Genomic DNA, 26469 nt, shown 5'->3' with positions numbered 1-26469 from the left:
CATTATTTGTAATGTAAGTGTTAGAGATTTTCTCTTTTATAGTTGCTTGAGATGATAAGAAATAATTACCCTGCTGATACACACAACCAGTTTCCAAGTAGTGAGTGAAAATAAGCAATGTTGTTAGTAGTGAGTATACCCAACACATGAAGCAATGCATTACAGTCGTTAGTAGTGAGTATACCCAACACATGAAGCAATGCATTACAGTCGTTAGTAGTAAGTATACCCAACACATGAAGCAATGCATTACAGTCGTTAGTAGTGAGTATACCCAACACATGAAGCAATGCATTACAGTCGTTAGTAGTGAGTATACCCAACACATGAAGCAATGCATTACAGTCGTTAGTAGTGAGTATACCCAACACATGAAGCAATGCATTACAGTCGTTAGTAGTGAGTATACCCAACACATGAAGCAATGCATTACAGTCGTTAGTAGTGAGTATACCCAACACATGAAGCAATGCATTACAGTCGTTAGTAGTGAGTATACCCAACACATGAAGCAATGCATTACAGTCGTTAGTAGTAAGTATACCCAACACATGAAGCAATGCATTACAGTCGTTAGTAGTGAGTATACCCAACACATGAAGCAATGCATTACAGTCGTTAGTAGTGAGTATACCCAACACATGAAGCAACGCATTACAGTCGTTAGTAGTGAGTATACCCAACACATGAAGCAATGCATTACAGTCGTTAGTAGTGAGTATACCTAACACATGAAGCAACGCATTACAGTTGTTAGTAGTGAGTATACCCAACACATGAATTACAATATGTTTAAATAGAAACATGTTTACTTAGCTATACTGCCTGCTACACTAATGTTTAGTTTTGTCAAAGCTTAAGATTAACTGTTAACAGTTTTAAAGGTTTGTCACAAACCTCATACAATTAAACTGAGTTTCCTATTTTGCTGCTGCTAAACTAACAACAATAGTTTTCATTTATCACAGTATGAAAAAGAATATTTCTTTTTTATTATTATTACTTGTAACCCTAAAGACACAATTATTCATTTATCAAGGTTATTTTCCTATCTTCTTATGCTTATAATGCTCAGTTCTATGTCTGGTTCATTTTCTGTGTTAAATGACAGGATCAGGTTGGAGCTCAGTATACAACCTGGAGAACAAAGTTTCCTCTTTTCTAGGCCAGTGTGTATGAAGAATCCTTACAAGATATGTGGTCATATGCAGCCATTATAATTGTTTATAATAATGTTAAGTTTTTATTATTTGTTCTTTTCTTTGTTAAACAGAGGGTTAATTATGTTAAAATGACTTTGGGCCTTCACTGTATCATTACAGTATACATTCATCTGTCCTCTATCTGACAACCAGACATCTTGATAATAGCTCTACAGCATAGTTTCCATTGAGAAAAAAAGTTCCATTTAAAGGCTGTTATGTCTAAAACTCACCACTCAGTAAACAGAGACTTTGAGAAAAAAAAACAAGTACAACATGTCAGTGAACAGAGACTGTGAGAAGAAAAGCAAAAAACACCAACACCCCCACCCATACAGAAAAATATTTATTTCATTTTGAAATATGAATATTTACTTCCATGATTCAACTATTTCAGTGTTTTCTTCACTGTCGCATTTAAAATCATTACTCATTCTAAGGAAACAGAAATGAAACAGATCCTTGCCCAAGTGGAAATAAGAAAAAAATATTTCCACAGAAGGAAATACAAATCCTTCTCCATAATCATCTAAGATAGCTAAGAACTGCACTTCAAAATCATGTCAGCTAAAATTAGCTGTAAATCTAAGTAGCCTAAAAGCTTTTTTCATATTAAACAGTAAAGAAGCGTTAAACTAAACAAAGAGTATTCATGAACCCTACTTCAAGCTGTCTCACCACCTCCATGTCAGCATCATACATTACAATGTATTTTGGGCAATGTTCTGTTAATAATCTCTGCAGATCCATTGTCTCCTTTCCTCCATGGACAGCATGAATTAATGTGGCTTGGACTAATGAAGTCTCATTTGGTGTATTCCGCACAGTGGAATCAGCCGTCTCATTATCATCATCAACCTGTTCAAATAACAAGTTAAATCTCAAGAATTATACTTCTATTGAATGTTTTCATTAGTGGGAACATAATTATAAAACGGGAATGCATTATGATTAACCAACAATCAAATATATCAATTACTCTCTCAACGTTTTCCCTTCAAAGAATTATCACATTCTACTTACTTGTTTATAATTTGTAATTCTAAATTATTATCCTACTTTCATTAAAAAATTTTTTTCAAAGTATTTATTTAATTTAAATTATGAAAGGAACTATTTATGTAATTATGTTGTATTAGTAGCACCAGTCTATGACAACCATTAACAGTTATCAAAATTAAGGACTTTCAAACCATCTAACTTCATTTCTATTAAACGTATCATGAAAAATGTTTCCCACTGAGTTTCATATGAAATAAAATAAATTGTGAATCCTGCAAGTTAAGTTCTGGTTGACAAAAAACGTTTATGTCAACAAAATAATCACAAACTACTGTTGGATTATAATCCTACGGTCAATACACACTAGCAAGTTGTAAAGATGACATTCTTACTAACCTTAGAATCAACATGATCATGTTGACAAAATAATCACAAACTACTGTTCGATTATAATCCTACAGTCAATACACACTAGCAAGTTGTAAAGATGACATTCTTACTAAACTTAGAATCAACATGATCATGTTGACAAAATAATCACAAACTACTGTTCGATTATAATCCTACGGTCAATACACACTAGCAAGTTGTAAAGATGACATTCTTACTAACCTTAGAATCAACATGATCATGTTGACAAAATAATCACAAACTACTGTTCGATTATAATCCTACAGTCAATACACACTAGCAAGTTGTAAAGATGACATTCTTACTAAACTTAGAATCAACATGATCATGTTGACAAAATAATCACAAACTACTGTTCGATTATAATCCTACGGTCAATACACACTAGCAAGTTGTAAAGATGACATTCTTACTAACCTTAGAATCAACATGATCATGTTGACAAAATAATCACAAACTACTGTTCGATTATAATCCTACAGTCAATACACACTAGCAAGTTGTAAAGATGACATTCTTACTAAACTTAGAATCAACATGATCATGTTGACAAAATAATCACAAACTACTGTTCGATTATAATCCTACGGTCAATACACACTAGCAAGTTGTAAAGATGACATTCTTACTAACCTTAGAATCAACATGATCATGTTGTGATGCAGCCACGATCTTTCCTTTCTTTTTATGAGATTTGTTCTTCTTGCTGTTTTCTTTTAATCGATCTGATTTTATAATGCCATCTTGTGTTCCATCCTTCATATCGGGATTCAATAGCTGATTATACAAGGTGGTCAACAAAATTTCTGGGCCATTACATAGGAGCTGGTACAAGAAGACATAATTTAAATCAAAACCCACAAACTAGAATATTCAATACTGAAGCATCCTGATTTTGTGAATTTAAAAAAAAATGTCATATTTCTGAATTATCAACTCTAACAAATAACTACATCTTGCACCTCTAATTATCTCAATACTTCTCCACACAAAGAGAGTTTGACTGATTTAAATTAACCACAAAGCTACACTGTAGGCTATCTGTGTTCTGCCCACCACAGATATCAAAACCTCCAATTATCTCAATACTTCTCCACACAAAGAGAGTTTGACTGATTAAATTAACCACAAAGCTACACTATAGGCTATCTGTGTTCTGCCCACCACAAATATCAAAACCTCTAATTATCTCAATACTTCTCCACACAAAGAGAGTTTGACTGATTTAAATTAACCACAAAGCTACACTGTAGGCTATCTGTGTTCTGCCCACCACAGATATCAAAACCTCTAATTATCTCAATACTTCTCCACACAAAGAGAGTTTGACTGATTAAATTAACCACAAAGCTACACTATAGGCTATCTGTGTTCTGCCCACCACAAATATCAAAACCTCTAATTATCTCAATACTTCTCCACACAAAGAGAGTTTGACTGATTTAAATTAGCCACAAAGCTACACTATAGTCTATATGTGTTCTGCCCACCACAGATATCAAAACCTCTAATTATCTCAATACTTCTCCACACAAAGAGAGTTTGACTGATTAAATTAACCACAAAGCTACACTATAGGCTATCTGTGTTCTGCCCACCACAAATATCAAAACCTCTAATTATCTCAATACTTCTCCACACAAAGAGAGTTTGACTGATTTAAATTAGCCACAAAGCTACACTATAGGCTATATGTGTTCTGCCCACCACAGATATCAAAACCTCTAATTATCTCAATACTTCTCCACACAAAGACAGTTTGACTGATTAAATTAACCACAAAGCTACACTGTAGGCTATCTGTGTTCTGCCCACCACAGATATCAAAACCTCTAATTATCTCAATACTTCTCCACACAAGAGAGTTTGACTGATTTAAATTAACCACAAAGCTACACTATAGGCTATCTGTGTTCTGCCCACCACAGATATCAAAACCTCTAATTATCTCAATACTTCTCCACACAAAGAGAGTTTGACTGATTAAATTAACCACAAAGCTACACTATAGGCTATCTGTGTTCTGCCCACCACAAATATCAAAACCTCTAACTATCTCAATACTTCTCCACACAAAGAGAGTTTGATTGATTAAATTAGCCACAAAGCTACACTATAGACTATCTGTGTTCTGCCCACCACAGATATCAAAACCTCTAATTATCTCAATACTTCTCCACACATAGAGAGTTTGACTGATTTAAATTAACCACAAAGCTACACTATAGGCTATCTGTGTTCTGCCCACCACAGATATCAAAACCTCTAATTATAATTATCTCAATACTTCTCCACACACAGAGAGTTTGACTGATTAAATTAACCACAAAGCTACACTATAGACTATCTGTGTTCTGCCCACCACAGATATCAAAACCTCTAATTATCTCAATACTTCTCCACACAAAGACAGTTTGACTGATTTAAATTAACCACAAAGCTACACTATAGGCTATCTGTGTTCTGCCCACCACAGATATCAAAACCTCTAATTATCTCAACACTTCTCCACACACAGAGAGTTTGACTGATTTAAATTAACCACAAAGCTACACTATAGGCTATCTGTGTTCTGCCCACCACAGATATCAAAACCTCTAATTATCTCAATACTTCTCCACACAAAGAGAGTTTGACTGATTAAATTAACCACAAAGCTACACTGTAGGCTATCTGTGTTCTGCCCACCACAGATATCAAAACCTCTAATTATCTCAACACTTCTCCACACACAGAGAGTTTGACTGATTTAAATTAACCACAAAGCTACACTATAGGCTATCTGTGTTCTGCCCACCACAGATATCAAAACCTCTAATTATCTCAATACTTCTCCACACAAAGAGAGTTTGACTGATTAAATTAACCACAAAGCTACACTGTAGGCTATCTGTGTTCTGCCCACCACAGATATCAAAACCTCTAATTATCTCAATACTTCTCACACAAAGAGAGTTTGACTGATTAAATTAACCACAAAGCTACACTATAGGCTATCTGTGTTCTGCCCACCACAGATATCAAAACCTCTAATTATCTCAATACTTCTCCACACAAAGACAGTTTGACTGATTAAATTAACCACAAAGCTACACTATAGGCTATCTGTGTTCTGCCCACCACAGATATCAAAACCTCTAATTATCTCAATACTTCTCCACACAAAGAGAGTTTGACTGATTAAATTAACCACAAAGCTACACTATAGGCTATCTGTGTTCTGCCCACCACAGATATCAAAACCTCTAATTATCTCAATACTTCTCCACACAAAGAGAGTTTGACTGATTTAAATTAACCACAAAGCTACACTGTAGGCTATCTGTGTTCTGCCCACCACAGATATCAAAACCTCTAATTATCTCAATACTTCTCCACACAAAGAGTTTGACTGATTTAAATTAACCACAAAGCTACACTGTAGGCTATCTGTGTTCTGCCCACCACAGATATCAAAACCTCTAATTATCTCAATACTTCTCCACACAAAGAGAGTTTGACTGATTTAAATTAACAACAAAGCTACACTATAGGCTATCTGTGTTCTGCCCACCACAAATATCAAAACCTCTAATTATCTCAATACTTCTCCACACAAAGAGAGTTTGACTGATTAAATTAGCCACAAAGCTACACTATAGACTATCTGTGTTCTGCCCACCACAGATATCAAAACCTCTAATTATCTCAATACTTCTCCACACAAGAGAGTTTGACTGATTTAAATTAGCCACAAAGCTACACTATAGGCTATATGTGTTCTGCCCACCACAGATATCAAAACCTCTAATTATCTCAATACTTCTCCACACAAAGAGAGTTTGACTGATTTAAATTAACCACAAAGCTACACTATAGGCTATCTGTGTTCTGCCCACCACAGATATCAAAACCTCTAATTATCTCAATACTTCTCCACACAAAGAGAGTTTGACTGATTAAATTAACCACAAAGCTACACTATAGGCTATCTGTGTTCTGCCCACCACAAATATCAAAACCTCTAACTATCTCAATACTTCTCCACACAAAGAGAGTTTGACTGATTAAATTAGCCACAAAGCTACACTATAGACTATCTGTGTTCTGCCCACCACAGATATCAAAACCTCTAATTATCTCAATACTTCTCCACACATGAGAGTTTGACTGATTTAAATTAACCACAAAGCTACACTATAGGCTATCTGTGTTCTGCCCACCACAGATATCAAAACCTCTAATTATAATTATCTCAATACTTCTCCACACACAGAGAGTTTGACTGATTAAATTAACCACAAAGCTACACTATAGACTATCTGTGTTCTGCCCACCACAGATATCAAAACCTCTAATTATCTCAATACTTCTCCACACAAAGACAGTTTGACTGATTTAAATTAACCACAAAGCTACACTATAGGCTATCTGTGTTCTGCCCACCACAGATATCAAAACCTCTAATTATCTCAACACTTCTCCACACACAGAGAGTTTGACTGATTTAAATTAACCACAAAGCTACACTATAGGCTATCTGTGTTCTGCCCACCACAGATATCAAAACCTCTAATTATCTCAATACTTCTCCACACAAAGAGAGTTTGACTGATTAAATTAACCACAAAGCTACACTGTAGGCTATCTGTGTTCTGCCCACCACAGATATCAAAACCTCTAATTATCTCAACACTTCTCCACACACAGAGAGTTTGACTGATTTAAATTAACCACAAAGCTACACTATAGGCTATCTGTGTTCTGCCCACCACAGATATCAAAACCTCTAATTATCTCAATACTTCTCCACACAAAGAGAGTTTGACTGATTAAATTAACCACAAAGCTACACTGTAGGCTATCTGTGTTCTGCCCACCACAGATATCAAAACCTCTAATTATCTCAATACTTCTCGACACAAAGAGAGTTTGACTGATTAAATTAACCACAAAGCTACACTATAGGCTATCTGTGTTCTGCCCACCACAGATATCAAAACCTCTAATTATCTCAATACTTCTCCACACAAAGACAGTTTGACTGATTAAATTAACCACAAAGCTACACTATAGGCTATCTGTGTTCTGCCCACCACAGATATCAAAACCTCTAATTATCTCAATACTTCTCCACACAAAGAGAGTTTGACTGATTAAATTAACCACAAAGCTACACTATAGGCTATCTGTGTTCTGCCCACCACAGATATCAAAACCTCTAATTATCTCAATACTTCTCCACACAAAGAGAGTTTGACTGATTTAAATTAACCACAAAGCTACACTGTAGGCTATCTGTGTTCTGCCCACCACAGATATCAAAACCTCTAATTATCTCAATACTTCTCCACACAAAGAGAGTTTGACTGATTTAAATTAACCACAAAGCTACACTGTAGGCTATCTGTGTTCTGCCCACCACAGATATCAAAACCTCTAATTATCTCAATACTTCTCCACACAAAGAGAGTTTGACTGATTTAAATTAACAACAAAGCTACACTATAGGCTATCTGTGTTCTGCCCACCACAAATATCAAAACCTCTAATTATCTCAATACTTCTCCACACAAAGAGAGTTTGACTGATTAAATTAGCCACAAAGCTACACTATAGACTATCTGTGTTCTGCCCACCACAGATATCAAAACCTCTAATTATCTCAATACTTCTCCACACAAAGAGAGTTTGACTGATTTAAATTAACCACAAAGCTACACTATAGGCTATATGTGTTCTGCCCACCACAGATATCAAAACCTCTAATTATCTCAATACTTCTCCACACAAAGAGAGTTCGACTGATTTAAATTAACCACAAAGCTACACTATAGGCTATATGTGTTCTGCCCACCACAGATATCAAAACCTCTAATTATCTCACATACTTCTCCACACAAAGAGAGTTTGACTGATTTAAATTAACCACAAAGCTACACTATAGACTATCTGTGTTCTGCTCACCACAGATATCAAAACCTCTAATTATCTCAATACTTCTCCACACAAAGACAGTTTGACTGATTTAAATTAACCACAAAGCTACACTGTAGGCTATCTGTGTTCTGCTCACCACAGATATCAAAACCTCTAATTATCTCAATACTTCTCCACACAAAGAGAGTTTGACTGATTAAATTAACCACAAAGCTACACTGTAGGCTATCTGTGTTCTGCCCACCACAGATATCAAAACCTCTAATTATCTCAATACTTCTCCACACAAAGAGAGTTTGACTGATTTAAATTAACCACAAAGCTACACTATAGGCTATCTGTGTTCTGCCCACCACAGATATCAAAACCTCTAATTATCTCAATACTTCTCCACACAAGAGAGTTTGACTGATTAAATTAACCACAAAGCTACACTATAGACTATCTGTGTTCTGCCCACCACAGATATCAAAACCTCTAATTATCTCAATACTTCTCCACACATAGAGAGTTTGACTGATTTAAATTAACCACAAAGCTACACTATAGGCTATCTGTGTTCTGCCCACCACAGATATCAAAACCTCTAATTATCTCAATACTTCTCCACACAAAGAGAGTTTGACTGATTAAATTAACCACAAAGCTACACTATAGGCTATCTGTGTTCTGCCCACCACAGATATCAAAACCTCTAATTATCTCAATACTTCTCCACACAAAGAGAGTTTGACTGATTTAAATTAACCACAAAGCTACACTATAGGCTATCTGTGTTCTGCCCACCACAGATATCAAAACCTCTAATTATCTCAATACTTCTCCACACAAAGAGAGTTTGACTGATTAAATTAACCACAAAGCTACACTATAGACTATCTGTGTTCTGCCCACCACAGATATCAAAACCTCTAATTATCTCAATACTTCTCCACACATAGAGAGTTTGACTGATTTAAATTAACCACAAAGCTACACTATAGGCTATCTGTGTTCTGCCCACCACAGATATCAAAACCTCTAATTATCTCACTACTTCTCCACACAAAGAGAGTTTGACTGATTAAATTAACCACAAAGCTACACTATAGGCTATCTGTGTTCTGCCCACCACAGATATCAAAACCTCTAATTATCTCAATACTTCTCCACACAAAGAGAGTTTGACTGATTTAAATTAACCACAAAGCTACACTATAGGCTATCTGTGTTCTGCCCACCACAGATATCAAAACCTCTAATTATCTCAATACTTCTCCACACAAAGAGAGTTTGACTGATTAAATTAACCAGAAAGCTACACTATAGGCTATCTGTGTTCTGCCCACCACAGATATCAAAACCTCTAATTATCTCAATACTTCTCCACACACAGAGAGTTTGACTGATTTAAATTAACCACAAAGCTACACTATAGGCTATCTGTGTTCTGCCCACCACAGATATCAAAACCTCTAATTATCTCAATACTTCTCCACACAAAGAGAGTTTGACTGATTAAATTAACCACAAAGCTACACTATAGGCTATCTGTGTTCTGCCCACCACAGATATCAAAACCTCTAATTATCTCAATACTTCTCCACACAAAGAGAGTTTGACTGATTTAAATTAACCACAAAGCTACACTATAGGCTATCTGTGTTCTGTCCACCACAGATATCAAAACCTCTAATTATCTCAATACTTCTCCACACAAAGAGAGTTTGACTGATTAAATTAACCACAATGCTACACTATAGGCTATCTGTGTTCTGCCCACCACAGATATCAAAACCTCTAATTATCTCAATACTTCTCCACACAAAGAGAGTTTGACTGATTAAATTAACCACAAAGCTACACTGTAGGCTATCTGTTATCTGCCCACCACAGATATCAAAACCTCTAATTATCTCAATACTTCTCCACACAAAGAGAGTTTGACTGATTAAATTAACCACAAAGCTACACTATAGGCTATCTGTGTTCTGCCCACCACAGATATCAAAACCTCTAATTATCTCAATACTTCTCCACACAAAGAGAGTTTGACTGATTAAATTAACCACAAAGCTACACTATAGGCTATCTGTGTTCTGCCCACCACAGATATCAAAACCTCTAATTATCTCAATACTTCTCCACACAAAGAGAGTTTGACTGATTAAATTAACCACAAAGCTACACTATAGACTATCTGTGTTCTGCAAACCACAGATATCAAAACCTCTAATTATCTCAATACTTCTCCACACAAAGAGAGTTTGACTGATTTAAATTATCCACAAAGCTACACTATAGGCTATCTGTGTTCTGCCCACCACAGATATCAAAACCTCTAATTATCTCAATACTTCTCCACACAAAGAGAGTTTGACTGATTAAATTAGCCACAAAGCTACACTATAGGCTATCTCTAATTATCTCAATACTTCTCCACACAAAGTGTTCTGCCCACCACAGATATCAAAACCTCTAATTATCTCAATACTTCTCCACACAAAGAGAGTTTGACTGATTTAAATTAGCCACAAAGCTACACTATAGGCTATATGTGTTCTGCCCACCACAGATATCAAAACCTCTAATTATCTCAATACTTCTCCACACAAAGAGAGTTCGACTGATTTAAATTAACCACAAAGCTACACTATAGGCTATCTGTGTTCTGCCCACCACAGATATCAAAACCTCTAATTATCTCAATACTTCTCCACACAAAGAGAGTTTGACTGATTTAAATTAACCACAAAGCTACACTATAGGCTATCTGTGTTCTGCTCACCACAGATATCAAAACCTCTAATTATCTCAATACTTCTCCACACAAAGAGAGTTTGACTGATTTAAATTAACCACAAAGCTACACTGTAGGCTATCTGTGTTCTGCCCACCACAGATATCAAAACCTCTAATTATCTCAATACTTCTCCACACAAAGAGAGTTTGACTGATTAAATTAACCACAAAGCTACACTATAGGCTATCTGTGTTCTGCCCACCACAGATATCAAAACCTCTAATTATCTCAATACTTCTCCACACAAAGAGAGTTTGACTGATTAAATTAACCACAAAGCTACACTATAGGCTATCTGTGTTCTGCCCACCACAGATATCAAAACCTCTAATTATCTCAATACTTCTCCACACAAAGAGAGTTTGACTGATTAAATTAACCACAAAGCTAGAGAGTTTGACTGATTTAAATTAACCACAAAGCTACACTATAGGCTATCTGTGTTCTGCCCACCACAGATATCAAAACCTCTAATTATCTCAATACTTCTCCACACAAAGAGAGTTTGACTGATTAAATTAACCACAAAGCTACACTATAGGCTATCTGTGTTCTGCCCACCACAGATATCAAAACCTCTAATTATCTCAATATATCTCCACACAAAGAGAGTTTGACTGATTTAAATTAACCACAAAGCTACACTATAGGCTATCTGTGTTCTGCCCACCACAGATATCAAAACCTCTAATTATCTCAATACTTCTCCACACAAAGAGAGTTTGACTGATTTAAATTAACCACAAAGCTACACTATAGGCTATCTGTGTTCTGCCCACCACAGATATCAAAACCTCTAATTATCTCAATACTTCTCCACACAAAGAGAGTTTGACTGATTAAATTAACCACAAAGCTACACTATAGGCTATCTGTGTTCTGCCCACCACAGATATCAAAACCTCTAATTATCTCAATACTTCTCCACACAAAGAGAGTTTGACTGATTTAAATTAACCACAAAGCTACACTATAGGCTATCTGTGTTCTGCCCACCACAGATATCAAAACCTCTAATTATCTCAATACTTCTCCACACAAAGAGAGTTTGACTGATTAAATTAACCACAAAGCTACACTATAGACTATCTGTGTTCTGCCCACCACAGATATCAAAACCTCTAATTATCTCAATACTTCTCCACACATAGAGAGTTTGACTGATTTAAATTAACCACAAAGCTACACTATAGGCTATCTGTGTTCTGCCCACCACAGATATCAAAACCTCTAATTATCTCAATACTTCTCCACACAAAGAGAGTTTGACTGATTAAATTAACCACAAAGCTACACTATAGGCTATCTGTGTTCTGCCCACCACAGATATCAAAACCTCTAATTATCTCAATACTTCTCCACACAAAGAGAGTTTGACTGATTTAAATTAACCACAAAGCTACACTATAGGCTATCTGTGTTCTGCCCACCACAGATATCAAAACCTCTAATTATCTCAATACTTCTCCACACAAAGAGAGTTTGACTGATTAAATTAACCACAAAGCTACACTATAGACTATCTGTGTTCTGCCCACCACAGATATCAAAACCTCTAATTATCTCAATACTTCTCCACACATAGAGAGTTTGACTGATTTAAATTAACCACAAAGCTACACTATAGGCTATCTGTGTTCTGCCCACCACAGATATCAAAACCTCTAATTATCTCAATACTTCTCCACACAAAGAGAGTTTGACTGATTAAATTAACCACAAAGCTACACTATAGGCTATCTGTGTTCTGCCCACCACAGATATCAAAACCTCTAATTATCTCAATACTTCTCCACACAAAGAGAGTTTGACTGATTTAAATTAACCACAAAGCTACACTATAGGCTATCTGTGTTCTGCCCACCACAGATATCAAAACCTCTAATTATCTCAATACTTCTCCACACAAAGAGAGTTTGACTGATTAAATTAACCACAAAGCTACACTATAGGCTATCTGTGTTCTGCCCACCACAGATATCAAAACCTCTAATTATCTCAATACTTCTCCACACAGAGAGTTTGACTGATTTAAATTAACCACAAAGCTACACTATAGGCTATCTGTGTTCTGCCCACCACAGATATCAAAACCTCTAATTATCTCAATACTTCTCCACACAAAGAGAGTTTGACTGATTAAATTAACCACAAAGCTACACTATAGGCTATCTGTGTTCTGCCCACCACAGATATCAAAACCTCTAATTATCTCAATACTTCTCCACACAAAGAGAGTTTGACTGATTTAAATTAACCACAAAGCTACACTATAGGCTATCTGTGTTCTGTCCACCACAGATATCAAAACCTCTAATTATCTCAATACTTCTCCACACAAAGAGAGTTTGACTGATTAAATTAACCACAAAGCTACACTATAGGCTATCTGTGTTCTGCCCACCACAGATATCAAAACCTCTAATTATCTCAATACTTCTCCACACAAAGAGAGTTTGACTGATTAAATTAACCACAAAGCTACACTGTAGGCTATCTGTTATCTGCCCACCACAGATATCAAAACCTCTAATTATCTCAATACTTCTCCACACAAAGAGAGTTTGACTGATTAAATTAGCCACAAAGCTACACTATAGGCTATCTGTGTTCTGCCCACCACAAATATCAAAACCTCTAATTATCTCAATACTTCTCCACACAAAGAGAGTTTGACTGATTAAATTAGCCACAAAGCTACACTATAGGCTATCTGTGTTCTGCCCACCACAGATATCAAAACCTCTAATTATCTCAATACTTCTCCACACAAAGAGAGTTTGACTGATTAAATTAACCACAAAGCTACACTATAGACTATCTGTGTTCTGCAAACCACAGATATCAAAACCTCTAATTATCTCAATACTTCTCCACACAAAGAGAGTTTGACTAATTTAAATTATCCACAAAGCTACACTATAGGCTATCTGTGTTCTGCCCACCACAAATATCAAAACCTCTAATTATCTCAATACTTCTCCACACAAAGAGAGTTTGACTGATTAAATTAGCCACAAAGCTACACTATAGACTATCTGTGTTCTGCCCACCACAGATATCAAAACCTCTAATTATCTCAATACTTCTCCACACAAAGAGAGTTTGACTGATTTAAATTAGCCACAAAGCTACACTATAGGCTATATGTGTTCTGCCCACCACAGATATCAAAACCTCTAATTATCTCAATACTTCTCCACACAAAGAGAGTTCGACTGATTTAAATTAACCACAAAGCTACACTATAGGCTATATGTGTTCTGCCCACCACAGATATCAAAACCTCTAATTATCTCACATACTTCTCCACACAAAGAGAGTTTGACTGATTTAAATTAACCACAAAGCTACACTATAGACTATCTGTGTTCTGCTCACCACAGATATCAAAACCTCTAATTATCTCAATACTTCTCCACACAAAGACAGTTTGACTGATTTAAATTAACCACAAAGCTACACTGTAGGCTATCTGTGTTCTGCTCACCACAGATATCAAAACCTCTAATTATCTCAATACTTCTCCACACAAAGAGAGTTTGACTGATTAAATTAACCACAAAGCTACACTGTAGGCTATCTGTGTTCTGCCCACCACAGATATCAAAACCTCTAATTATCTCAATACTTCTCCACACAAAGAGAGTTTGACTGATTTAAATTAACCACAAAGCTACACTATAGGCTATCTGTGTTCTGCCCACCACAGATATCAAAACCTCTAATTATCTCAATACTTCTCCACACAAAGAGAGTTTGACTGATTAAATTAACCACAAAGCTACACTATAGACTATCTGTGTTCTGCCCACCACAGATATCAAAACCTCTAATTATCTCAATACTTCTCCACACATAGAGAGTTTGACTGATTTAAATTAACCACAAAGCTACACTATAGGCTATCTGTGTTCTGCCCACCACAGATATCAAAACCTCTAATTATCTCAATACTTCTCCACACAAAGAGAGTTTGACTGATTAAATTAACCACAAAGCTACACTATAGGCTATCTGTGTTCTGCCCACCACAGATATCAAAACCTCTAATTATCTCAATATATCTCCACACAAAGAGAGTTTGACTGATTTAAATTAACCACAAAGCTACACTATAGGCTATCTGTGTTCTGCCCACCACAGATATCAAAACCTCTAATTATCTCAATACTTCTCCACACAAAGAGAGTTTGACTGATTAAATTAACCACAAAGCTACACTGTAGGCTATCTGTGTTCCGCCCACCACAGATATCAAAACCTCTAATTATCTCAATACTTCTCCACACAAAGAGAGTTTGACTGATTTAAATTAACCACAAAGCTACACTATAGGCTATCTGTGTTCTGCCCACCACAGATATCAAAACCTCTAATTATCTCAATACTTCTCCACACAAAGAGAGTTTGACTGATTAAATTAACCACAAAGCTACACTATAGACTATCTGTGTTCTGCCCACCACAGATATCAAAACCTCTAATTATCTCAATACTTCTCCACACAAAGAGAGTTTGACTGATTTAAATTAGCCACAAAGCTACACTATAGGCTATATGTGTTCTGCCCACCACAGATATCAAAACCTCTAATTATCTCAATACTTCTCCACACAAAGAGAGTTTGACTGATTAAATTAACCACAAAGCTACACTATAGACTATCTGTGTTCTGCTCACCACAGATATCAAAACCTCTAATTATCTCAATACTTCTCCACACAAGACAGTTTGACTGATTTAAATTAACCACAAAGCTACACTGTAGGCTATCTGTATTCTGCTCACCACAGATATCAAAACCTCTAATTATCTCAATACTTCTCCACACAAAGAGAGTTTGACTGATTAAATTAACCACAAAGCTACACTATAGGCTATCTGTGTTCTGCCCACCACAGATATCAAAACCTCTAATTATCTTAATACTTCTCCACACAAAGAGAGTTTGACTGATTTAAATTAACCACAAAGCTACACTATAGGCTATCTGTGTTCTGCCCACCACAGATATCAAAACCTCTAATTATCTCAATACTTCTCCACACAAAGAGAGTTTGACTGATTAAATTAACCACAAAGCTACACTATAGACTATCTGTGTTCTGCCCACCACAGATATCAAAACCTCTAATTATCTCAATACTTCTCCACACAAAGAGAGTTTGACTGATTAAATTAACCACAAAGCTACACTATAGACTATCTGTGTTCTGCCCACCACAGATATCAAAACCTCTAATTATCTCAATACTTCTCCACACATAGAGAGTTTGACTGATTTAAATTAACCACAAAGCTACACTATAGGCTATCTGTGTTCTGCCCACCACAGATATCAAAACCTCTAATTATCTCAATACTTCTCCACACAAAGAGAGTTTGACTGATTAAATTAACCACAAAGCTACACTATAGGCTATCTGTGTTCTGCCCACCACAGATATCAAAACCTCTAATTATCTCAATACTTCTCCACACAAAGAGAGTTTGACTGATTTAAATTAACCACAAAGTTACACTATAGGCTATCTGTGTTCTGCCCACCACAGATATCAAAACCTCTAATTATCTCAATACTTCTCCACACAAGAGAGTTTGACTGATTAAATTAACCACAAAGCTACACTGTAGGCTATCTGTGTTCCTCCCACCACAGATATCAAAACCTCTAATTATCTCAATACTTCTCCACACAAAGAGAGTTTGACTGATTTAAATTAACCACAAAGCTACACTATAGGCTATCTGTGTTCTGCCCACCACAGATATCAAAACCTCTAATTATCTCAATACTTCTCCACACAAAGAGAGTTTGACTGATTAAATTAACCACAAAGCTACACTGTAGGCTATCTGTGTTCTGCTCACCACAGATATCAAAACCTTTAATTATCTCAATACTTCTCCACACAAAGAGAGTTTGACTGATTAAATTAACCACAAAGCTACACTGTAGGCTATCTGTGTTCTGCCCACCACAGATATCAAAACCTCTAATTATCTCAATACTTCTCCACACAAAGAGAGTTTGACTGATTTAAATTAACCACAAAGCTACACTATAGGCTATCTGTGTTCTGCCCACCACAGATATCAAAACCTCTAATTATCTCAATACTTCTCCACACAAAGAGAGTTTGACTGATTAAATTAACCACAAAGCTACACTATAGACTATCTGTGTTCTGCCCACCACAGATATCAAAACCTCTAATTATCTCAATACTTCTCCACACATAGAGAGTTTGACTGATTTAAATTAACCACAAAGCTACACTATAGGCTATCTGTGTTCTGCCCACCACAGATATCAAAACCTCTAATTATCTCAATACTTCTCCACACAAAGAGAGTTTGACTGATTAAATTAACCACAAAGCTACACTATAGGCTATCTGTGTTCTGCCCACCACAGATATCAAAACCTCTAATTATCTCAATACTTCTCCACACAAAGAGAGTTTGACTGATTTAAATTAACCACAAAGCTACACTATAGGCTATCTGTGTTCTGCCCACCACAGATATCAAAACCTCTAATTATCTCAATACTTCTCACACAAAGAGAGTTTGACTGATTAAATTAACCACAAAGTTACACTGTAGGCTATCTGTGTTCCTACCACCACAGATATCAAAACCTCTAATTATCTCAATACTTCTCCACACAAAGAGAGTTTGACTGATTTAAATTAACCACAAAGCTACACTATAGGCTATCTGTGTTCTGCCCACCACAGATATCAAAACCTCTAATTATCTCAATACTTCTCCACACAAAGAGAGTTTGACTGATTAAATTAACCACAAAGCTACACTATAGACTATCTGTGTTCTGCCCACCACAGATATCAAAACCTCTAATTATCTCAATACTTCTCCACACATAGAGAGTTTGACTGATTTAAATTAACCACAAAGCTACACTATAGGCTATCTGTGTTCTGCCCACCACAGATATCAAAACCTCTAATTATCTCAATACTTCTCCACACAAAGAGAGTTTGACTGATTAAATTAACCACAAAGCTACACTATAGGCTATCTGTGTTCTGCCCACCACAGATATCAAAACCTCTAATTATCTCAATACTTCTCCACACAAAGAGAGTTTGACTGATTTAAATTAACCACAAAGCTACACTATAGGCTATCTGTGTTCTGCCCACCACAGATATCAAAACCTCTAATTATCTCAATACTTCTCCACACAAAGAGAGTTTGACTGATTAAATTAACCAGAAAGCTACACTATAGGCTATCTGTGTTCTGCCCACCACAAATATCAAAACCTCTAATTATCTCAATACTTCTCCACACAAAGAGAGTTTGACTGATTAAATTAGCCACAAAGCTACACTATAGGCTATCTGTGTTCTGCCCACCACAGATATCAAAACCTCTAATTATCTCAATACTTCTCCACACACAGAGAGTTTGACTGATTTAAATTAACCACAAAGCTACACTATAGGCTATCTGTGTTCTGCCCACCACAGATATCAAAACCTCTAATTATCTCAATACTTCTCCACACAAAGAGAGTTTGACTGATTAAATTAACCACAAAGTTACACTATAGGCTATCTGTGTTCTGCCCACCACAGATATCAAAACCTCTAATTATCTCAATACTTCTCCACACAAAGAGAGTTTGACTGATTTAAATTAACCACAAAGCTACACTATAGGCTATCTGTGTTCTGTCCACCACAGATATCAAAACCTCTAATTATCTCAATACTTCTCCACACAAAGAGAGTTTGACTGATTAAATTAACCACAAAGCTACACTGTAGGCTATCTGTGTTCTGCCCACCACAGATATCAAAACCTCTAATTATCTCAATACTTCTCCACACAAAGAGAGTTTGACTGATTAAATTAGCCACAAAGCTACACTATAGGCTATCTGTGTTCTGCCCACCACAAATATCAAAACCTCTAATTATCTCAATACTTCTCCACACAAAGAGAGTTTGACTGATTAAATTAGCCACAAAGCTACACTATAGGCTATCTGTGTTCTGCCCACCACAGATATCAAAACCTCTAATTATCTCAATACTTCTCCACACATAGAGAGTTTGACTGATTTAAATTAACCACAAAGCTACACTATAGGCTATCTGTGTTCTGCCAACCACAGATATAAAAACCTGGTTTTTATCAGTGTGTACTCACAGACATACTCTTGTGCTACCTGGAGGGAGGAAAGCCATGTAAAAGAGAGGATAAATAAATTTTCTTTTCTGATTTTTCTAAGTCCCATATTATATTTTTCAAATTTAAATATACTTTGCCACTGAAGTTTCTCAGACCAATATAACACACATGTAATACATGTACATGTTTTAAATCTTTGTATACATGAGACTTTAATGTAACCAAAATATTTTTTTCTTAGGTTTCAAAAACATTTACAACTGATGCTTTGGTTCTCACTTTGATTATTTTGTATAAAATATCTACAACTTACGTCTTTAACCTGAACACAAGTTCTTTCATCTTCAACAACAATTAACACAGGGCAGCATCTGGCAAAGATTTGACATCTTCCAGGACTTCAGTCAAAACTCATCAGAGCTTCCCATTTTGGACTAACCTCTGGCTTTACTGATGAAACATGCAAAAGTTCAGTAATATAACTTAGTTAACCATGAAAACATTACTGTATTGTACACAAATTTTAATGAACTTCAAAAAAAAAAAAAGATTCCAAAACTCGAGCAGTTTTGAAAAGTTAATTATTATTTTTCAGTAAAATAAAAGTGTTGACTTAGTAGGTGCACTGTACAATATAGGTGAAGATGTTGATGTCACATAGTGTTTTCCCAAAGAAAAATGATCAAACATTTGAATGTCATAGAAGTTTGGGATCTTATTTCTAGAAATTCATTGTACCTTTTGTGTTTGATCCAATGAACTAATTCTTTAATAAAACAAAGATTCTTACCAAAAACTTTCACTCCACTAGCAGTTTTAGCTATCTTTTTTTTATTTTCAGACCCAAACACTGCGTGCATGAGCTTGCTACAAAGATAAAACAAATAACATAGTATTTTATAATACTAAACTTTAATTTGAATATTACGCTGACCATTTCAACAATGCATGCAATTTGAGAATTGTGGAACTCATTTATACTTAACACTGAAAGAAATATTTAATTCTTAAGTTATGTTACAAGTCTCAACCACTGGTTTATAAGAACAAAATATTTAATGTCCACTTTTAAGTTACAATTGTTTCCTTCTGTTTTCCAAACAAGAATCTAGGGGTAAAAAAAACAGTACTTACTAAAAACATACTTTCAGCTGCATCCAAAAATAACCAATCAGATATCAGGAAATTATTGGTTACACTGTCTCTGAAAATGACAAAAAAAAAACCATTAATTGTTACAGTAACAGAAATATAAAAACTAATAAAAAATACAACTCACAATATCATAAATATAAAAACTAATAAAAAATACCACAACTCACAATATCATAAATATAACAAACTAATAAAATACACCATAATCACAAAATCATAAATATAAAATAATAAAATACACCACACTCACAATATCATAAATATAAAAAACTAATAAAATACACCATAATCACAATATCATAAATATAAAATAATAAAATACACCACACTCACAATATCATAAATATAAAAAACTAATAAAATACACCATAATCACAATATCATAAATATAAAATAATAAAATACCACAACTCACAATATCATAAATATAAAAAACTAATAAAATACACCATAATCACAGTATCATAAATATAAAATAATAAAATACCACAAATCACAATATCATAAATATAAAAAACTAATAAAAATACACCATAATCACAGTGTATCATAAATATAAAAAACTAATAAAATACACCATAATCACAATATTATAAATATAAAATAATAAAATACACCACACTCACAATATCATAAATATAAAAAAAAAAAAAAAATACACCATAATCACAATATCATAAATATAAAATAATAAAAATACCACAACTCACAATATCATAAATATAAAAAACTAATAAAATACACCATAATCACAGTATCATAAATATAAAATAATAAAATACCACAACTCACAATATCATAAATATAAAAAAACTAATAAAATACAACTATAGTCACAATATCATAAATATAAAATAATAAAATACCACAACTCACAATATCATAAATATAAAAACTAATAAAATACACCATAATCACAATATCATAAATATAAAATAATAAAATACCACAACTCACAATATCATAAATAAAAAAACTAATAAAATACACCATAATCACAGTACCATAAATATAAAATAATAAAATACCACAACTCACAATATCATAAATATAAAAAACTAATAAAATACACCCATAATCACAGTATCATAAATATAAAAAACTAATAAAATACACCATAATCACAGTATCATAAATATAAAATAATAAAATACCACAACTCACAATATCATAACTATAAAAAACTAATAAAATACACCATAATCACAATATCAAAAATATAAAATAATAAAATACCACAACTCACAATATCATAAATATAAAACTACTAATAAAATACACCATAATCACAATATCATAAATATAAAATAATAAAATACACCATAATCACAGTATCATAAATATAAAATAATAAAATACCACAACTCACAATATCATAACTATAAAAAACTAATAAAATACACCATAATCACAATATCAGAAATATAAAATAATAAAATAAACTATACTCACAGTATCAAAAATATAAAATAATAAAATAAACTATACTCACAGTATCAAAAATATAAAATAATAAAATACACCATACTCACAATATCAGAAATATAAAATAATAAAATAACCTATACTCACAGTATCAAAAATATAAAATAATAAAATACACCATACTCAAAATATCAGAAATATAAAATAATAAAATAAACTATACTCACAGTATCAAAAATATAAAATAATAAAATACACCATACTCACAATATCAGAAATATAAAATAATAAAATACACCATACTCACAATATCAGAAATATAAACTAATAAAATACACCATACTCACAATATCAGAAATATAAAATAATAAAATACAACATAATCAATCAATGATATCAGAAATATAAACTAATAAAATACACCATAATCATAATATCAGAAATATAAAATAATAAATTACACCATACTCACAATATCAGAAATATAAACTAATAAAATACACCATACTCACAATATCAGAAATATAAAATAATAAAATACACCATAATCACCATGTCATAAATATAAAATAATAAAATACACCATACTCACAATATCAGAAATATAAAATAATAAAATACACCATAATCAAAATATCAGAAATATAAACTAATAAAATACACTATACTCACAAACATCAGAAATATAAACTAATAAAATACACCACAATCACAATATCAGAAATATAAAAATAATAAAATACACCATAATCACAATATCATAAATATAAAATAATAAAATACACCATAATCACATATATCAGAAATATAAAATAATAAAATACACCATAATTACCATGTCATAAATATAAACTAACAATACTTTCAATAAGTCTGGGACAAACTTGTTGTTTTACTTAAATAATTATTGAATTTCATTTCAAATATCTATTTGGAAAATAAATATACACAAATATATGAAGCTGTCAAAATGTTCATTTATCTTATCAACACAAGTAGCTCATGATAGAAGTAGATTCACCTAACTATACTCCTAAACCCAGAGTTGAAATAAGTCCTTACTCTTTTAAGTTAAGTTAAGCTCATGACAAATAATTTTATTTTTATTTTTTGCTCTATAAAAACGTTTTTTTGGCTTTATAATTTCACATGAAGACTCAAGATTTACATACAATAATATAGACAAAAGTTTATCTTAATAATTCTAAAGAAGCTGTAATTTTAACTAGTTTTTGTGCCATCTTTATTAGCCAGTGAAAAATAAGTACTTTATTAACAAATCAAAATAAAATCAATTACTGAACTCCAACATAACGACAGAAACTAGTTGTTTAGCAACATTCTTTCACCTAGTGTAACAAAAGACTTGTATCAGTTTATCAGACATCTAACGTTCCTCCAACTAGTGTAACAAAGGTTTGTATCAGTTAATCAGAAATTTAACATTACTCCAACTAGTGAAACAAAGGTTTCTATTAGATTATCAGACATCTAATGTTCCCTCCGAGTACTGTAAAAAAGGTTTGTATTAGTGTCTCAGACATCTAACGCTCCTCCAACTAGCGTAACAAAGGTTTCTATTAGATTATCAGACATCTAACGTTCCTCCGAAACTGTAACAAAGGTTTGTATTAGTTTATCAGACATCTAACATTCCTCAAGCTAGTGTAACAAGGTTTGTATTAGTTTATCAGACATCTAATGTTCCTCAAGCTAGTGTAACAAAGGTTTGTATCAGTTTATAAGACATCTATGTTCCTCAAGCTAGTGTAACAAAGGTTTGTATCAGTTTATAAGACATCTAACATTCCTCAAGCTAGTAACAAATGTTTGTATCAGTTTATCAGACATCTAACGTTCCTCAAGCTAGTGTAACAAAGGTTTGTATCAGTTTATAAGACATCTAACGTTCCCCTCGCTTAGTGTAACAAAGGTTTGTATCAGTTTATAAGACATCTAACGTTCTCAGCTAGTGTAACAAAGGTTTGTATCAGTTTATAAGACATCTAACATTCCTCAAGCTAGTGTAACAAATGTTTGTATCAGTTTATAAGACATCTAACGTTCCTCAAGCTAGTGTAACAAATGTTTGTATCAGTTTATAAGACATCTAACATTCCTCAAGATAGTATAACAAAGGTTTGTATTAGTTTATTAGATATCTAACATTCCTTCAACTTATGTACCATAGGTTTGTATTAGTTTATCAAACATTTAATATTCCATGTTCTTTTGAGAAGTCTCAATGAAACTTAATAAAAACATGATTATAATATCTTCTGGAAATTTCTAAACATACAGAACACATTCTACTAAAGACCTAATTTAAGTATTAGGAGTCGGAGGTTTTAGTTGTCTCTGAAACATAAAACTCACATTATAAAGCTTCCACTTCAGTCAAAATTTATTAATCAAACACCAGATGATTCAACAATTAACTACTATATTAACATATCTTTATGTAACCAAGACCAACATGAAACACACAACTATTAGCACCACTATTTTAACATATCTTTATGTAACCAAGACCAACATGAAACATACCGACTATTGACACTACTATTTTTTCAACATATCTTTAAGTAACCAAGACCAACATCAAACACACAACTATTGACACTACTATTTTAACATATCTTTAAGTAAACCAAAACCAACATGAAACACACAATACTATTGACACTACTATTTTAACATATCTTATGTAAACCATGAAGATCAACATGAAACACACTAACAATTGGCACTACTATTTTAACATATCTTTAAGTAACCAAGACTCCTAACATGAAAACACAACGACAATTGGTGGTACTCACTATTTTAACATATCTTTAAGTAAACCAAGATTAACATGAAAACACATGACAATTGGCACTACTATTTTAACATATCTTTAAGTAACCAAGATTAACATGAAAACATGACAATTGGCACTACTATTTTAACATATCTTTAAGTAACCAAAGTTAACATGAATGACACTTGACAATTGGCACTACTATTTTAAATATCTTCTAAGTAACCAAGACCAACATGAAACACACAATTATTGACACTACTATTTTAACATATCTTTAAGTAACCAAGATTAACATGAAAAAAAACATGACAATTGGCACTACTTATTTTAACATATCTTTAAGTAACCAAGACCAACATGAAACACAATACATTATTGACACTACTATTTTAACATATCTTTAGTAACCAAGATCAACATGAAACACACGACAATTAAGTTGGCACTACTATTTTAAACATATCTTTATGTAACCAAGACCAACATGAAACACAATACAATTATTGACACTACTATTTTAACATATTCTACCTAAACGCAACCAAGACAACATCAAACACACAATTATTGACACTACTATTTTAACATATCTTTATGAAACATGGAAGATCAACATGAAACACACCGACAATTGGCACTGCTACTATTTTAACATATAGCACTCTTATGTAACCAAGATCAACATGAAACACACCTACAATTGGCACTAACTATTTTAACATATCTTTTTAAGTAATCCAAGACCAACATGAAACACACGACAATTGGTACTACTATTTTAACATATCTTTAAGTAACCAAGACCAACATGAAAACACACAAACAATTGGCACTACTATTTTTTTTTAACATATCTTTAAGTAACCAAGATTAACATGAAACACATGACAATTGGCACTACTATTTTAACATATCTTTAAGTGTAACCAAGATTAACATGAAAAGCCATGACAATTGACACTACTATTTTAACATATCTTTTAAGTAACCAAGATTAACATGAAAACCTGCATGACAATTGGCACTATACTATTTTAAATATATCTTTAAGTAACCAAGACCAACATGAAACACACACTACTATTGGTTATCTTTAAAGACACTACTATTGGCTACTTTTTAACATATCTTTAAGTAACCAAGATTAACATGAAAACATGACAATTGGCACTACTATTTTAACATATCTTTAAGTAACCAAGATGATTGGTACTACATGAAACACATGAAAAACATGAGAACCTTGGCACTACTATTTAAACATATCTTTAGCAAAACTAAGACCAAACATAGAAACACACAATTGCACACACATTATTATTGACCACTACACACGAATATTTTATACTTTAACATATCTTTAGTAACCAAGATCAACATGAAACACAATTCGACAATTGGCATATCTACTACTGGTTTTAACATATCTTTGGTAACCAAGACCAACATGAAACACATAATACTACTATTTTAACATACAAATTGGTTTAACATACTATTTTAACATCATAACATTTATCTAGTAACCACAAGATTAACATGAAGCACACCTAATATTGGCACTACTATTTTAACAACATATCTTTAAGTAACAA

The 26469-nt window shown here is 33.4% G+C and overlaps 1 protein-coding gene across 2 annotated transcripts in view; it reads right to left on the bottom strand.

Annotated features, from left to right (window-relative positions):
• Positions 1–26469, bottom strand: part of LOC143232146 (DNA repair endonuclease XPF-like) — a 96108-nt gene that overhangs the window by 17621 nt on the left and 52018 nt on the right. For both annotated transcript variants that reach the window (XM_076467245.1, XM_076467253.1), the window contains exons 14-15: positions 3249–3440; positions 1866–2060 (exon numbers count right to left, since the gene is read on the bottom strand). In XM_076467245.1, the coding sequence (XP_076323360.1) occupies positions 1866–2060; positions 3249–3440 (387 nt within the window). The remainder of the gene's footprint in view (positions 1–1865; positions 2061–3248; positions 3441–26469) is intronic.

Source organism: Tachypleus tridentatus, chromosome 1 (genome assembly GCF_004210375.1).
Source record: "Tachypleus tridentatus isolate NWPU-2018 chromosome 1, ASM421037v1, whole genome shotgun sequence".
Classification (NCBI taxonomy): Eukaryota; Metazoa; Arthropoda; class Merostomata; order Xiphosura; family Limulidae; genus Tachypleus; species Tachypleus tridentatus.
This window is presented reverse-complemented; position numbering and strand designations above follow the sequence as displayed.